General features: G+C 40.6%; 1 protein-coding gene across 2 annotated transcripts; it reads left to right on the top strand.

The window, feature by feature from the left end:
* Positions 1 to 2,848: 2,848 nt before the first annotated feature.
* LOC128757983 (tRNA selenocysteine 1-associated protein 1-like) lies at positions 2,849 to 16,202 on the top strand. Of its 2 annotated transcripts, none has more exons than XM_053863685.1 (8): positions 2,849 to 3,001; positions 5,393 to 5,490; positions 5,561 to 5,660; positions 7,880 to 8,061; positions 9,825 to 9,941; positions 13,667 to 13,862; positions 13,945 to 13,978; positions 15,931 to 16,200. In XM_053863685.1, exons 1-8 carry the CDS (start codon positions 2,978 to 2,980, stop codon positions 16,089 to 16,091), a joined length of 912 nt encoding a protein of 303 aa, XP_053719660.1. In that variant the 5' UTR covers positions 2,849 to 2,977; the 3' UTR covers positions 16,092 to 16,200. The 2 variants fall into 2 exon arrangements, with proteins under 2 accessions (XP_053719660.1, XP_053719661.1); XM_053863686.1 differs by having other exon boundaries at positions 2,956 to 3,001; positions 5,393 to 5,482; positions 15,931 to 16,202.
* Positions 16,203 to 16,441: the final 239 nt, after the last annotated feature.

Below are 16,441 nucleotides of genomic sequence, written 5' to 3'. Positions count from 1 at the left end.
GAATTCCAAATTGTGGCTTCTTAGTGGTGAAAGACCTACCCGGTTCCACAGCGTCTGAATCCATCATTGTTGGAATGAACATTATTAGTCAATAGCGTCAGCTGGATCATGAAGAGTTTGAGTCCACTCTGGAAGGAAAACCTGATTCAGATTGGAGAAGTGTATTTCAACAGACACAGGAGTGTGTGATCAGGAGACAAACAGTGTCTAGAGTGGCAGGTCGAGATCAAGTTTATATCCCTGCAGCATCTGTGTTTACTGTTATTGCCAAAGGTTCACCACAGAAATCTGAAGTCACTTGTCACAGTTTGTTAGAGCCATTAAAAGTTCCTTTGCCAGGTGGTGTGGTGGTTCTGCCGACTGTAGTGGATGTTAGCAGTCATACGGTACCTGTGCGGGTGGTAAACTTTTCAAGAGGATGTGTGGCTGCATCCTAGAACCTGGCTTGGTATCCTTTCACCTCTTTCATGTTTGAATGAAGAGACTCAAGTCAATGTGAAATTTCAGCGTGTTTCCTGCTGTACAGAGGAAGTTTCAGTTCATTCACACAGTCAGTCCAATCCCAATATTGAGAGTTTACTGGATAAATTGGATATTGGTGGTACTGAAGAAGAACAGCTGCAGTTGAAAACATTGCTGTCTAGATTTCCTGAAGTCTTTGCTGTGACTGATGATGACTTGGGTTACACAGGTCGAGTCACTCATGAGATTGAACTAGTGGATCATGTGCCAGTGAACATACCTTATCGTCGCATTCCACCGAATCAGTACAATGAAGTTAAGGAACATATTTCACAGTTACTAAAAAAAGGGGGTAATTCAGGAAAGCACCAGTTCTTATGCATCCCCTGTGGTGGTGGTGAGGAAGACTGATGGAAGCATCAGATTATGTGTGGACTACCGTAAACTCAACCAGAAGACTAAGAAAGATGCTTTTCCGTTACCACGGATTGACGAGAGTTTTGATGCACTGCAAGGCTCAAAGTTCTTCTCGACAATTGATCTTGCAAGTGGTTAGCACCAAGTGGCTGTTAAGGAGAGCGATCGTTGCAAAACTGCATTTTCAACACCTTTTGGGCTGTTTGAATATTTGCGCATGCCCATGGGAGTTTGTAACGGACCTGCAACATTCCAGCGGTTAATGCAAACTACCATGAGTGATCTGATTTTCCAGATTATGCTGGTCTACTTGGATGATATTCTCAGAATCAGAATAAAATTTATTGCCATGGTCAGTGGGGAGCCCACTAACTAGGAAAGTGTTTTGGAATAACATGCAGTCAAAAAGTAAATAAATAATAAAATAACAACAAGGCTGTTCACGAATTCAACAGTCTGACGGCTGAGGGGAAGAAGCTGTTCCTGTGACGGGAGGTTCTGGTCTGGATGGACCGTAGCCTCCTGCCAGAGGGAAGAGGAACAGTCCATGTCCAGGGTGAGAAGGGTCGGCTCTGATCCGACCTGCATGTCTCTGGGTCCTGGAGACATACAGGTCCTGAAGAGGTGGCAGGCTGAAACCCATCACCTTCTCAGCAGAACGTACGATGTGCTGCAGTCTGCTCTTGTCCCTGGAGGTGGCGCTGTTGTACCAGACAGTGATAGAGGAGGTGAGGATGGACTGGATGATGGCCGTGTAGAACTCCACCAGCAACTTCGTCGGCATCGTAGTTTCCGTAGCTGCCTCAGGAAGAACATTATCTGCTGGGCCTTCCTGATGAGGGACCTGATGGTCGGCTCCCATTTGAGGTCCTCAGTGATGGTGGTTCCTAGGAAGCAGAAGGAGTCTACAATAGGAATGGGTAAACCAGCCAACATGAGAGGGGACATAGAAACTGTTACTCTCCTGAAGTCTATGACCATCTCCACTGTCTTCTGGGCGTTGAGCTCCAGGTTGTTGTGGCTGCACCAGGACACCAGCCGCTCCACCTCCCTCCTGTAAGCCGACTCATCTCCATCTGTGCTATCGATAATTGTGAGTAGGCAAAGGTTTGTTTTGTCTGAAGTGTTAGGACATTTGTAAATAATGTTGTTGTGTTTTCATGTTTTGTAAATAAAATGTATTGTTTCCAGAGTTGTGATTCTACCACGAACATTGACAAGGTTTATTTGGTTGCAGTCTTGTTCTTGGGGTTTCCTGTAACCACTTATCTGGACGACCCATGATTAAAAGTAATGATACTTTATTGACAGTGCAACAGGTTCATCAATTTCTCTTCTCGGAAAAGAATCCTCTTTTCCGAGTTACATGAGTTACATCATCAGTGATTAACAATGGTTACAACAAACACCACAGATGGCACCATACCAAATCAAATGTAAACATTGGACTGCCGCAAACATACTCCAGGAATACTACAGTTGCCAATTTGCACAGAATAGTCCAATTATTTACAAATGATAATGTAGCTCATGTTTACAGAAATTCAATTCTAATTCAAAACAAGCACAGAGTAGGTAGTGTGTCTACATTTAAGAAAAAAAACACTCATCAGGAAGACTACCATTACATTACTCAAATTTTCAGGCGTAACAGCATGTGGTCGTTGTTGATAGATTGTGTATTCCAATCCTGATGCAAATCACATTTAAATAATCTCATTATTTCCATACTTGATTAGTAAAACCAATGTTTGCGACTAAAACTTAATTTAATTTAAATAATAATTGAATTAGTGACGAAGGTGTGGATGTACTAAAATAAGGTTAATATTACAGTTATGACGTCTGCGTCGCAATTTAGTAATTAAACTTTGTCGTCCCATTCGACATCAAGTAGTCACGTAACTCATGCGCATGCGTGTTGCTCGGAAACAAACATGCGCATGCGGGCAGGAAATTACGTCATTAAACGAGCTCTGCGAGGGAATCGGGAGCTATGCATTAGCCAGCGAGTTTTAATGTCAGAGGCCTGTAGTTAAACCATTCTTTTGTGTCATCTCAACTTTTCATTGTTTGCATTGTTCCTCCCTTTGACAACATGAGCACGTTATGGATGGGAAACGTGAGTATGCAACTGTTCAATTGCTGAGTCACGTTTTTTCATGTTGTGTTAATAGTTTAGCATGTAGTCGACTTTCCTTGTCCTGTCGACGGTACATGCCGTGCGCTAACGCATCAGTCTTTTATAGTCATCAAATAGTTTAGTTTTCCAACGTACATGCATATTCATCTCAACTATTTCGGTATCTTCTCACCTGGTAGATTGAAAAATGAACCCATTGAAGATTCAATCGATTAATATCTACACCCCATTCCACTGTAGCGCTGTATGGTTTGATGGAAACGTGCGGTATGTGTGGACAACGTTGCGATTTACGATATCGTAGATGGACATAAAACGTGACAAAAAAAAGAAAAATGTTAACAATCAAGTGTCTTTCAAAATAACAACGGTTTTGAAATGAAACGTGTGTCTTCTTAAAGGCCAGAACACTTGAGAGGTTCGACGATAAAAAGAACGTGTTCACTTTTTTCTGGTTTCATGCATGAACTATTCGCTGATGTGGCACGTGCTGCTTGTACACAGATATTTCTGAGCTAGTTCGATGAGTTTGGTCATTTATTGAGTTTTAAGTTTTGATGTTTATTGAAGTAAATATCCCATCCATCAATTCCATCGTATTTCCGTCTGGGTGTGCGATTTAAGTTCCGCAAGCAGTTGGACCCATTCACGTTATTTGGAATTTCGTTGTCACTACTCGTGGTACAACGGCAATGAATGCTATTCCAAATTAAGTTCTATTTCTTTCAGGGTTTTCTCATTAAAGTGTGCAGAAAACCATCACGATCATGTCCACCTCCACGATGCGTTAAATGTTGTCTGCATGTTTCAATTTTCCACTGAATTTTAAAACATTTGATCATGTCAGAGTTCATCTTGAAAAAAAGACCATCATTTTGGAGCCATGGCAGCTCTTATTTAAGCCATGGCTGCTGTGCCACAATTGTTTGCATGTAGCAGAGACCTTTGCAGTACTCCGTAAATGTGCCCCAAAATGAAAACAGATATTACTGTTATGAAGCGATCTGGGAAAATAAGTGTTAAATATTTTCACAGTAAACTCCCCAAAACTAGAATAAAGTTATGCTGTAAAATGTAAATTAAAAATTATACGTCAACCTTAACTAAGTGCTAGTCCTATTAAGTTGACAACATAGTTTTCTTATGATAGGAATCTTGTCATGTCTACTTTGTTGATGGTGAAAGTGGATGAAATAGTAATATGATCTAAAGATGCCCTTTTAATCAAAAATCAAAAAAGCTGTTGAGTGTTTTGATGCTATTAGACCTATTAAAATGACTGAATGCATTAATGAAAGCAAAAAGCCTTGTCATCGCTGATGTTTCAGTAACTGCCATGTTTGTTGAAAGACATCTTTTATGTTGCATGAGTGCTCATCAGTGCTGTTGTTGACTTTTTGTCATGTTTACATTATATTTCATTTCATTATAAAACATTATGAAATTGTGATCTGATATTTTTGCCGTATCTGTAACGCCGTGGTTTGGTTAAGGTTCATTACTAAGTTTTAGGGTGAACGATTTTGGGGGAAAATTGAATTGCTATATATTTTGGCAATAATGTGATTTTAACGCTAAACACAGGCAATCTAACATTTTATGGTATGACTAATGGCATCTGATACAAACTCGGCATCCACATATTTGGACTTCCCATCCCAATACTTTAATTCTGTCGATACCGATATTCCTCCAATCCGATGCCAAAGCGCAGTTTTTTTTAAACACTTTTTTTTACAACTTTATTGTTGATTGTGCGTTAATTGGAGAAGGAGGCAGTGTGAGAACACATAACAAAATCAGAACATCATGAAATCCTAAAAATAGCAAAAAGATTATAGTAAAAATAAATTTGCAACTCCGAAGTTGCGTTACAGCCGAACTTCAGCATTTGATATTTATGAAATCCAAGACAGACATATATAGAAAGTGAATGGATACTTCTTTGACTTCTGTAGCATAAATAAATAAATTTTCCAACTGACAAGTGATGTTGGACAGACGTCTGAAGGCCAGCATCCTTGATATTTGACTCTTTTCGTTCACATCCTGGGAAGCCTCCTTAACTATCTCACAGTCGCATTATGTTTTGTCAGTGCACACCTCCGCTCCACTTTATTTACGTCTACTTTGGGATCCAACTGCCTCATAAATACCCCACATCCCAGCATTCTGCTAAATGGTTGCATGCTAAATGACTAGATGTTTTCAGCTGAAGTCTCAAACTGCTCCTTTTCTTCAAAACCTGTAAGCTAGTTCTCCCTCTCAACAGCTGCTACTAATGTATCTTCATGTACCTGTATGCTGCCTTTGCATTAGTGATATTCTTTTGTAACTCTAATCTTCCTCATCTTTGACATTATTGTTCAGTTGGACACACACATGGATGAAAAGTTTGTCACCAATGCATTTGCCACCATGGGTGAACAGGCAGTCAATGTTCGCATCATCAGGAACAAGGTGACTGGGTGAGAACCAGTATGGTGTTGATGTTGGCTTTTTAGTTCTATTGCTTTGACAATGTTTGTTTTAACCTAGGGGAGCGCTTGGCTACTGTTTTGTGGAGATGGCAGATGAAGCCACGGCAGAGAGGTGTCTCCGCAAAATCAATGGCAAGACGTTACCGGGATCCAGCCCGGTAAAGGGTTTGTTTCTCTGTTACAGGGCTACCCTTTTTCCCCTCCTGAAGACAATATATTGAGTTTCCTTGTCAAGATAAATGGCAAGGGTGTTTACTCAAGTCATTTTCTTAAAAAATGATTTGGAACTGTGTAAGAGTTCTTGAACATTTGAAACACAAAAATAAGAACCAGAGAGTACACTAAAGTAGACCATGTCACAAAGTTGTCACTATAGTTAGCTTCAAGTAATTTGGCAAGCCAACATAAAAGTTCAATAAGGTTTGTGTCTCCTTAAAGCAGCAGTGTGTAATTTTAGAATACTTGCTTCGGTGCTGTTGTTTACTTTTTGTCATGTTTACGTATGTTTATGCACATTTTGAGAGCCAGGATCCAGCAGGGGGCTGAAGCAGCGGCAAGGCCGCCTTTTTTCGACTTCACGTTTCAGAATGAAGCAAAGGGGAAAGTTTTGACATTTACTGAATTGGTGACAACAATCTGCTGTCTTTTAGCGATGAGCGATAGATCTGTCTGTATGATGCATCACTGGTCCGTCTCTTCACATGTCCGACTGCAATGCACTACTTCAGGCATTGTGATGTTTGTTATAGTTTTCTTTCGTGAAAAACATGCTGAAAACTGTCATGTTCATCTCAACCTCCATGATGCGCTATCCGCTTGTTTTGATGTTTCCACTTTGTTTAAATACGTTTGATCACGTGAGAATACGTCTCTAAAAAGAGAGAACTATTTTGATGGCCTAGCGGCACTCGTTTAAGCCGTGGCGGTGCGCCACCATCGTTTACAACGCTTTAGAATAATGAGATGAAAGTGCAGCTTTTTTCCTCTAGCTTTTTCACATCATGTGTTTCAATAAGGAACATACTGCGATCAGAGTGTGAGCATCAACATACCCATGACTACTGACACAACTCAACTGCTAAACTACAACACATCCTATACTATGTGAGCACTGCTCACCAACACGAACCAACTTGTTGTAAATGGATCCCAAAAAAATAAGATCGGGGACGAGCCCCCACTTACGACAATGGGGGGGTGCAACATTAATTGCAACAAGCTGGAGTGAGTGAGGGAGCTGTGAGGAAACGAGGCCAAAAAGTGACTAAAGATTTATTAACAACGCAACACAGGGAACAGAGCGATCTCAGTGGCACCAAATAAGGGATCATAATACCTCCCATTTTTAACTGAACCCAAAAATATACAGCGGGTCCGTTCCCACTCTTATTTCGAGTTGACAGTGGAAACACAAGTTGACATTGGAAACAGACGTCAGAGTGAGAAACTATTCTTTTACATTAAGTTCCTGAACAATTGCCAGGGATGATGAAATGTGCCGCTGGTCACGTCTCTCACCATCTTTGAGCAGGTCTGCTGAACAGGGGACTCAGCTCCAGCATACCTGTATACAGATAGAACATGAGATATAGCATGTTACACTTTTCCAAACCAGATGGACCATAAAACCCTGCTAATGACCATGAATAGGCTGAACTCTTTTTTTTCTGTCTGATAAATGCTAGCAGAAGTTAGCCGTCAGCGGGTAATGTCGGCACTAATCCGTTTTGCTGGCTATATCTACAGTATACTGTGATAAACACAATACAATGAGTGAAGGACACTCACGTTTGTATATAACACACCCAAGACTCGCAGTAGACACAAAGAATGCCTTACAAGTCAGGCACAAACCCTTTTTTTTTTTGCTGCAATATATTGACTTGCGGGACTAATCGGTTTAGCCAGCTATATGTTCACTGTACGCTACAGTACAATACATCGAACAACAGACATTGATAATTGTGAACAAGTCATTTTTGCTAGCAATAAATTTATTGAAAAACAATTGCAAAGTATATCTGGCACCCGTTTTAGAACCTCTGTTCATCTGTTTTGCTGCAAACATATAGTCTACCCCTGAATACAAACAGGCACATGCACATTTGTTTCCCTTAAAAATAATTTGGATTCCTCACTACAAACTATTCATGGAAAGAAACTCTGCTCGCTGCCTAGGTCGCTGAGCCGTAAAGTGTCGTGAGGGTGGAGTTGGGGCTGTGACGCCTCTCTCAGAACATGCCCCCGGCTGGCTTACCCAGAGAAAGTTACACAGTCCAATGGGGCCTTTAACAGAGAAATTAATGTATTTGTGCCATAATGTTATGCATTGTTGCTTAAACACAAACATTTCCCAATTCAATGCTCTTTCTTACAGCCCACCCGGTTCAAGCTTAACCGTGCCACGTTTGGAAAACAGGAAGCCGGTCAAATGTTCTCTCTCTTTGTGGGTGACCTTACTCCTGAGGTGGATGATGGAATGCTTTACGAGTTTTTTTACAATCGTTACCCTTCATGCCGAGGCGGCAAAGTGGTTCTGGACAGTTTGGGTAACTCCAAGTAAGTGTTCCATATACTTTGGCTTTGTTGCAACGACAAGATTTAGCCATATATACAATTGAGAGTTTTATTAATGGTCTCATGTTATGCTAATATCTTGAAGTTGGATACTGGTCGTGTTCTGTCATACATTTTCCTGGGCCGTGCTTGTGATCCTAGTGGTGATGAGCTATATGAGTGAGTTCGAGAACACTCTTTGTCACTTGTCTCATTGAGTTTAGTGTTGTCAATTATGCAGCGCTCAAACCAATTGGCTTTGAAAGCGCATGTGATTTTGCAATTGTAGGCTGTGCTGGCCATTTTAACGGTCAACAGACTTTATATCCACCGTGGCGCTACAAGAGAGGAATATCGATGCGGCAAAAAAAGAAGGCCCAGCGGCCGTGGGAACAAATGTGGCAGTTCATAACACAGTATGTTTGCACAATAAACAAAGTTTGACGAACAAACTAACTAAATGATCACCACTGAATGTTGAAGGTGTTGTAAACGCACATTGCACTTGAATCGCTAGATTACAATGCATTGCGGTGTGACGTCATCTAGGGATGCGCCGATCACTGAAACCGATCACATAGATTGACAATGAATTTGTAATCAAAATGATGAGACCTTTTGTATACACAATGTGAAAAAATAACCATTTAAATCGTTTTATTTCAGACTTTTTTGTATACCTCTTTTAGGAGGAAAAAAAATAGAAAAACCTTGCAGAATGCAGCAACTTGAAAAAAAACTTAATTCGATGTGAGAGGTCGCAGTTTGGTAAAACTTGAGATTTTGCTATGTCCGTTCAATATTTACATACTGGATGCTGGACTCGGAGACAGAGAGCACTGTATTTATGAAGGTTTCCACTCCTAACATTTTCAAAAGTTTCAGATTCAGGTGGCTAATGAATGCTTCACTCCATTCCAAACACAGACAGATTGGGTCGTTTCTGTCTCAGCATAAACGGCACCTGAGCAGGCTGAGAAAGTCACCTCAGTGAAATTAATAATTATTGCTGGGGCAATTTGCTTAGTGTACCGAATGTCACGCTCGGACTGGCGGGTATTGCCGGTCAGCTGCGTTAACAGCCTGCTGTTAACCAGCAGTCTCACTTTCATTAGCCCTGAAAACTCTCAGTGCTCCACAAAGTGCTCCTGCTATATTTGGCGTACGCATCGCAACCTGCAGGGCTTCATCAGGGGGCCGGCTGTCACTTGTGATCGACAATGACAGGTAGTGATCGGCATTCATGATGACACTGATATCGGCTGCTCATGATTGGTGACCGATCGATTAGAGCATCCCGAACGTCAACCCTTCGAGCCAACTGATAAGATATCTCGTATACCTAATCTAGATATTTAAATATTAGTGACATATCAGAACTATTTTATTTTATTTTTTTATTTTATTATTGACATATCAGAACCTCCCGTCACAGGAACAGCTTCTTCCCCTCGGCCGTCAGACTGTTGAATTTGTGAACAGCCTTTGTTGTTTATTTTATTTTATTATTTATTTTTTGTCAGCACTTTATTCCAAAACACTTTCCTAGTTGGTTGGATCCCCACTGCCAATGGCCAAAAATTGGATTCAGATTCTGATCAGGAATGTGATTGTGATTGAACTTGTGTGCGGTGTCTGCTGTTGTGGTGGAGTAAGGTCTGAAGTGGCATGCAATTTTAAATGTCATTTGGAGTGTTCAGTAAAACATTTAATTGCTTTTGTTAGATCATCAAATGTATTGACTGACGTGTGACATGTTTCTGCAGAGGCTGTGGGTTTGTTCAGTTCCCCGATGAGCGTCTGCAGAAACGTGCTTTGGATGAGTGTCAGGGAGCAACAGGACTTGGGAGTAAACCTCTCAGACTGAGCCTGGCTGCAAACAAGTGAGTGTGTGCATGTGGTCAGTGTTGTTTTTTTTGTTTTGTTTTTTTTTGTTGTTGTAATTGTTGATCTTATCATGGCCCCGTCTGCCTCTGCTCGGTCTCCGAAAGCTATTACTTTCACAACACTACTGCCACACTACAGGTTAATGTGCATTTGATAACTGTTCATTTTACTGTTAATATTAACACAAAGTACTTGGCTATAGTTTCATTTTAATGAGCAGTAAACAATCATTGGCTCCACACACATGAGACAGTGAAGCCAGTCACAAACAAGTTCTGCAAATGTTTATTTTGTCCAAGGCTGCAATTATCGATTTTGTTTATTGATTCACCGGCTATATTTTTTCTAGATAATTGATCAATCGGATTTAAAACAAAAAGGACAAAAAAACTACTAGGCATTAATATCCAATCATGTATTCAATATCAAAACTGATTACAAACAACTCAAAGTGCATAAAGAAGTTATATCTATCAGCAGTTAAAAGTAATAATATTATTAAAAAAAACTAACAAAAAAATACGCCCTCATGGACACGACACAAACATATTCTTGTATGTTTCTCATCTTCTAGAAATGGGATGTAATTTTTTCAAAGGGGATCTGAGAACAATGAAAAAAAATATTTTAAAAAAGAATTTTAAAAAGGGGCACAAAGAGACAGAATACCTTTGTATTTAAAAAAGAAAAAAGTACATTTGACCACTCGTTCAGATGCACTTGAGAACCTAATTCGGACCAAATATTGCTACTCATGCTGTCTGGTGAAAAATCTTGTTGATTTTTGTTAATATCGCAAAATTAATCGCAATGAATAATATTTTACAATGTATTTATTTTTCCCCCAATATCCTGCAACCCGAGTCTAAATTCATTTTTCAGACAGATTCCAGTGACAATCGCGAATGCAGACAGCATCTATGCTGCTGTCTCCTCTCTTGCTCACAGTTAAACGTTCATTTTGCATCCAGAGATGTTTTGGTGACATCACTGTTCTCTGGTCCACCAAACGAGGAGCTCCGCTTCTGTACACTAAACAACGAAGCACACAGAAAATTTGCATGTCAGTTCATTTGAACTAACAAGAAAGTGGGGCTTTGGCTGTGACGGATTTTAACTCGCAGGATGGCGGTTAAGCTCCTGTTTGACTGCAGCTGTGAATTGAATTTGTGACAAGATTTCAACGTTAAGTCCTCAGAAGTCTGTCTCTCACTCACTCAGAGAAAAGCTCCTCTATTGAGACCTCACACCTTGAACTGCGAGCTAACAGCTAACATGACATTTCATTGCTGAACTTAATTTAAACTTGAGGGGCCTTCTTCTCATAATACTTTTAATAATTGGTTTGAAACAGTATGTGCTACCAAATAAATGTATAAACATACAACAGGGTCCCCATTAGGGATGGGCGATATGGACAAAAAAATTATCATGATAAATGTTGTCATTGTGATGATAACGATAATTATCACAATAAATAAGTTTTCATTCTGTTTCATGCTTTGCACACACTGCAGTCTTTCTTGAAACTGTTTTATCAGTGGAGTGTGTCTCAACATCATTTGTTTATGTTTAAATATAATAATATAACGCTAACTAAGGGTAGAGATGAGAAATTCAATGTTTCACGTCTCTCAATGACTGTTCTGCCAGTTTTATTTTGGGGGTTAAATTGAGCCATCTGTCTGCTGTATCTCGTGTCTCTTAACAGTTTACTTAAGCTATGGACACATCTGGATGCATTTTGTTTAGTGAAGAAATAATAGAAATCATGTGAATAAACGATAATTAAGTCATATTCTATACTCAAAATCATTATACAAACTGTTCATTGTCTAGTGTGATGAAAAATTGCTTCACAATTAAACACAACCTACCTTCACAACCTAAAATGGCTTTTTTTTTTTATTGGCATTATCGAAGTTTTCACTAATACTCTGACCAAATCAGAATGTTTTGATGGTCTTCAACTGATGCCGGGTGGTAGCATTAGCGTTGCCTGTGAGAGTGTGTCCGCAATTATTGAACACTATACTTTCCACAAGTGTCACACCTTGGTGTCGGCTATCAAATGCTGCGGCATGCCGTCACGGTCTCGTCTTGTCCATGTATGCGAGTCCAATGCAGAGCGTTCCGTGCGTTTATCGAATTTATCATGAGATGCAGAATGACATTGTTTTGGGCGGCATATCGTTTACGATAGTTATTGCAGATTGCCGATTAAAAACAGAATCCCTTATAAAAAAAATAATAAAAAGTCAGGCATATGGCGTAACAGTTCACAGGCAGAACCATATTTTTTACTGTTGCGACACTGGAGTAGCAAGAAACACCGGATGCTTCTAAGTCAACGTGTTGTGAGCATTAAAATTGCACGGAGCGAAGACAGACACAGACGGCGTGCCTCGTTTCAAAAAATATATGTTGGCCCATGGTGAAACGGCTGCTGCATACAGCTCCATTTAGTCAGTGAGCGAGCTCGACCCGCTGTTCACACGGAGTCGGGGATGCTACTACAGTGCCGTTACAGTCCTCTGTATGCCAGCATCGTTTTCAGAGTCCGAACCTCCCATGAATGGATGCTCATCCAGTACTGAGTCACAGCAGGAGTGATAGCAGTGCAAGGACAATGATGCATGTTCAGCTGTGAATAGACCAAGCGCTTCTGGTCATTCTACGTCCTGAAAATGCACATCAGACTGTGCAAAGAGAGCTGAAGTATAGAGGTTTTATAATGAAAGGAATTCTTCTCTGAAGGAGCCCTCGAAAAATGATGAACACTTTACCGTTATGGCAATTAAAAACAAAAAAAATGCTTTGAAAATTTTATACATTCAGAGATAAGGCCTGTTGACTGTAGACAGAGTTGGAGTAAAGAGGAAAGGAAACTAAGACAAATGAACTAATGGGTGAAACTTATCGTACACGATATACCACCAAAACCAATCCCTGCGATGATAATTCTGCATCTTGCGATAAATTTGATTAACACACAGCACTTTTGCTGCACAGGACTTGCATACATGAAAACAAAGAGACCATGACGCCGCGCTGTGCTCTCCAGTTCCATGACATTTGACAACCGGCACCGGTGTGTGGAGAGTATAGTAGTATAAAAAAGTGAGACTGTAGAATGAAAATGCATTTATTGTGATAGTTGCCGTTATCTGCGAAATGACATTTTAGCATGATATTTGACCAGCAAAATTTGTCACTGTGACAGCTCCTTAATTGTCTTTATTTTTACACAGCACATAACCTTTACATTTCAAGCTGGAAGCTGATTATGGTTCTACAAGAGCAGCATGATGCAATAAGCTGCGATTCACATCCAACATGTCTAGCCCTAACAGAAACGGACTGAAGTGCCTCCAATACACCATTGTAGGGATACCAATACTTTCTCCATTACTTTGACTGAAACAAAAATGAGCGTGAGCTTCACATCTTGACACGTAAACCTTGAAAAGGCAGAATAATCGACACAACAGTGAAACAGTCAGTGGCTTCGATTGTTTGTACTGTAGCAACCACATGGGCAACAGACTGCACTGGGTGTGCCCCCTGCAGGTGAAAAGCTGAAAGACACTTTTTACAACTATGTCGATGAGACTAGGTTACCTTTATTTGTCCCACAGAGTTAGTTATTTATGACACACTCTTGATGCTATGTCAACAAATGTGACTTTATTTAAGCTGTTTATCTCCATAACATTTGCAGTTTGAAGAATCGGCCACAGCAATCAACAGACACCACTTCCTGGCCATCGACCGCTGGATACACCCAGAGTACTGACCAGTACAACCAGCAACAGAATTACTCTAACTATTATGCCTCATGGGGCTGCGACCAGACCGCCATGACCTATGGTTACACCTACCCTCAGTACGATTACTCGATGTATAGTCAGACGCAAGTATGTGGCCCTTTCCCATTCAAATCCATTTTGTGCTGTAGCTTGGTCTCTTTCTTGATTCTGTTTGTTTTTCCTTTTTTAGGAGGCTGAAATAATCCACGATGATGGCCTTGAAGGTTTGTAACCAAGTTATAATAAGATAATAAAATGTCATCATTTGTTCATTTTCATTTTTCATGAGATGCATCCTCCCAGCACTTATGCAACGTGGGTTAAAAAAAAAAGTAGAAATTATTTCTCATCCATGTAAAGAGATTTTTTTTTTCATAAAAACAGAGCCACTGGTCAATTTGAATAAATTAAATCAAATACTGGAAAAAAATCTGAAAAAGTGTGTTGTAGGCAACTAGCTGTGGCTAATGGCTAATAACCAACAGCTGCAATTTGAAGCAGCAATATAAATATAGCTGGTATCATACAGCAAGGAAGGAACAAACAGGATCCTAATAAAATGTCAGTTGCCATGACAACCATCTACTGACTTCGTCCAACAGGCACTGCATGCTTGCGCACAGCAGTATCGATGCCATTGCAAATTAGTTTTGTATCCGCATTTGATAATTTACTTAAAATACCTTTTACAGTTTTTATATTTTCGACAACCACACTACAGTATGAATTGATTCTGCCAGAAATTCAGATACATGCACGTTTGCTTATGGGTTTCCCTTATCACATAATGCTGCTATGTACACTGTATTACCAACAGTATTTGCTCACCCATCCAAATGGTCAGAATCGGGTGTCCTAATCACTTGGCCTGGCCACAGGAGTATAAAATCAAGCACCTAGGTCTGCCGACTGTTTTGACAAAACATTTGTGAAAGAATGGGCCACTCTCAGGAGCTTCACGAATTCCAGCGTGGATCTGTCATAGAATGCCACCTGTGCAACAAATCCCGAACTGACGGAAAGGGGTCAGCGGATGCTGAGGCATATAATGACTTTCTCCACAGTGAATTGCGACGGAGCTCCAAACTTCATTTGACCTTCAAGTTAGCCCAAGTACCGTATGCTGAGAGCTGAATGGAATGGGTTTCTATGGCCGAACAGCTGCATCCAAGCCATACATCACCTAGTGCAATGCGAACGCTGGATGCAGTGGTGTAAAGCAGTGGTCCTTTTTATCACCGCAGACCGGTCTATGTTTGACCATTTGGCCAACGTGGCCCGGGGAGTATGAAGTTGCCACTTTGAACCGTCAGATAAGGTATGTATTGGCACGTGGGAATGACCGACCATGATAAATCCATATTTCAACTACAACTCCTATTGTTAAAAACATTCTTCCTCATGGAAGTCGTAGGCTCCTGGTGGTTGGGGATCACTACTGTAAAGCATGCCACCACTAGACTATATAGCACTGGAAACGCATTCTCTGGTGTGATGAGTCATCGTTTGGAGCGGCCCCCTTCCTGTTCCAACATGACTGTGCACAAGGCAAGGTCCATAGAGACATGGATGACAGAGTTTGGTATGGATGAACTTGAATGGCCTACACAGACTCCTGACCTGAACCTGATGGAACCGCTTTGGGATGAATTAGAGCAGAGACTAAGAGCCAGGCCCTCAAGGCCAAAATCAGTGTGGAGGTCACAACCTCACCAATGCACTTTTGGAAGAATGGTCAAAAATTCTGATCAACACTCCTCAAACTTATGGACAAGCCTTTTTAGAAGACTTTAAGCTGTAATGGCAACAAAAGGTGGACCGACATCATATTGAACCCTATAAGTTAGGCATTGGATGGCCCAAGTTCATATGCGAGTCAAGGCTGGTGAGCAAATACTTTTGGTTATATAGTGTATAATGATTGAAAAGCCTCTCTATGCTCATGACATCACCTCTCTGGCAGCATCACCTGAGTTCAAATGCGGTCAACACACATTCACACTCTCCGGCTCAGATTTTCAGCACCTGGTCCAATAATCAATGTCATTGTCAATGTTGAATTCGACAAGAACAGTAATTCCTACCAAACCATTGTTTGCAGGGTGCCGTGCAATCGTCAACTAAAATGGATTTATCAAAGGATGCAATCCAATATTAAAGTGTTTTCTGGTTGTAGATCCTGACCCTCACCTGGATGTGGATGTGGCCAACCAAAGGTTTTTGGAAGACACTGAGGAGCTGTACGACTCTCTTATTCATTCCTCCTGGCAATCTCCAGATGTAATTGCTGATCAGGAGCAAGCCATGCTTCATATACCCGACGCAATTCAGTGCTGAGTTCCCTCCCTCGCCCCCCCATAAAGGTCATTGTTGAATGGTTCAGTTGTGTTTTTGCGATTAAAGAAATGACAACAAGTGCGTGTTCAATAAATCTGCAACAAAACAATGGTGACATTGTCCTACAGGCTTCTATACATTGGTGAAGTTTGTGACAGACATTTCCAATATGATAATGACTCATAAATCCTTTACGACGTGTGGCATGTTGGCAAACGCTTGATAAAGTAATGTTACCAGAGAACACAGTATTTGTCAACCACAGTAGGAATGAGAAAAACCGACCCTGAAAGAAAACTGATTTATTGAATTTCTTCACTTTGGGATTAATAAATTCAATCTAATCTATT

The sequence above is a fragment of the Synchiropus splendidus genome, chromosome 4 (assembly GCF_027744825.2).
Source record: "Synchiropus splendidus isolate RoL2022-P1 chromosome 4, RoL_Sspl_1.0, whole genome shotgun sequence".
Lineage (NCBI taxonomy): Eukaryota > Metazoa > Chordata > Actinopteri > Syngnathiformes > Callionymidae > Synchiropus > Synchiropus splendidus.
The sequence above is the reverse complement of the archived record's forward strand: the minus strand, read 5'-3'. Positions and strand labels throughout refer to the sequence as shown.

Bases quoted from the DNA above. Each gene is read 5' to 3' on its own strand.
- LOC128757983 (XM_053863685.1), top strand. From the start codon at position 2,978: ATGAGCACGTTATGGATGGGAAAC. The intron at 3,002-5,392 runs GTGAGTATGCAA...ATTATTGTTCAG, and splicing joins GCACGTTATGGATGGGAAAC to TTGGACACACACATGGATGA. The intron at 8,062-9,824 runs GTAAGTGTTCCA...ATGTTTCTGCAG, and splicing joins GACAGTTTGGGTAACTCCAA to AGGCTGTGGGTTTGTTCAGT.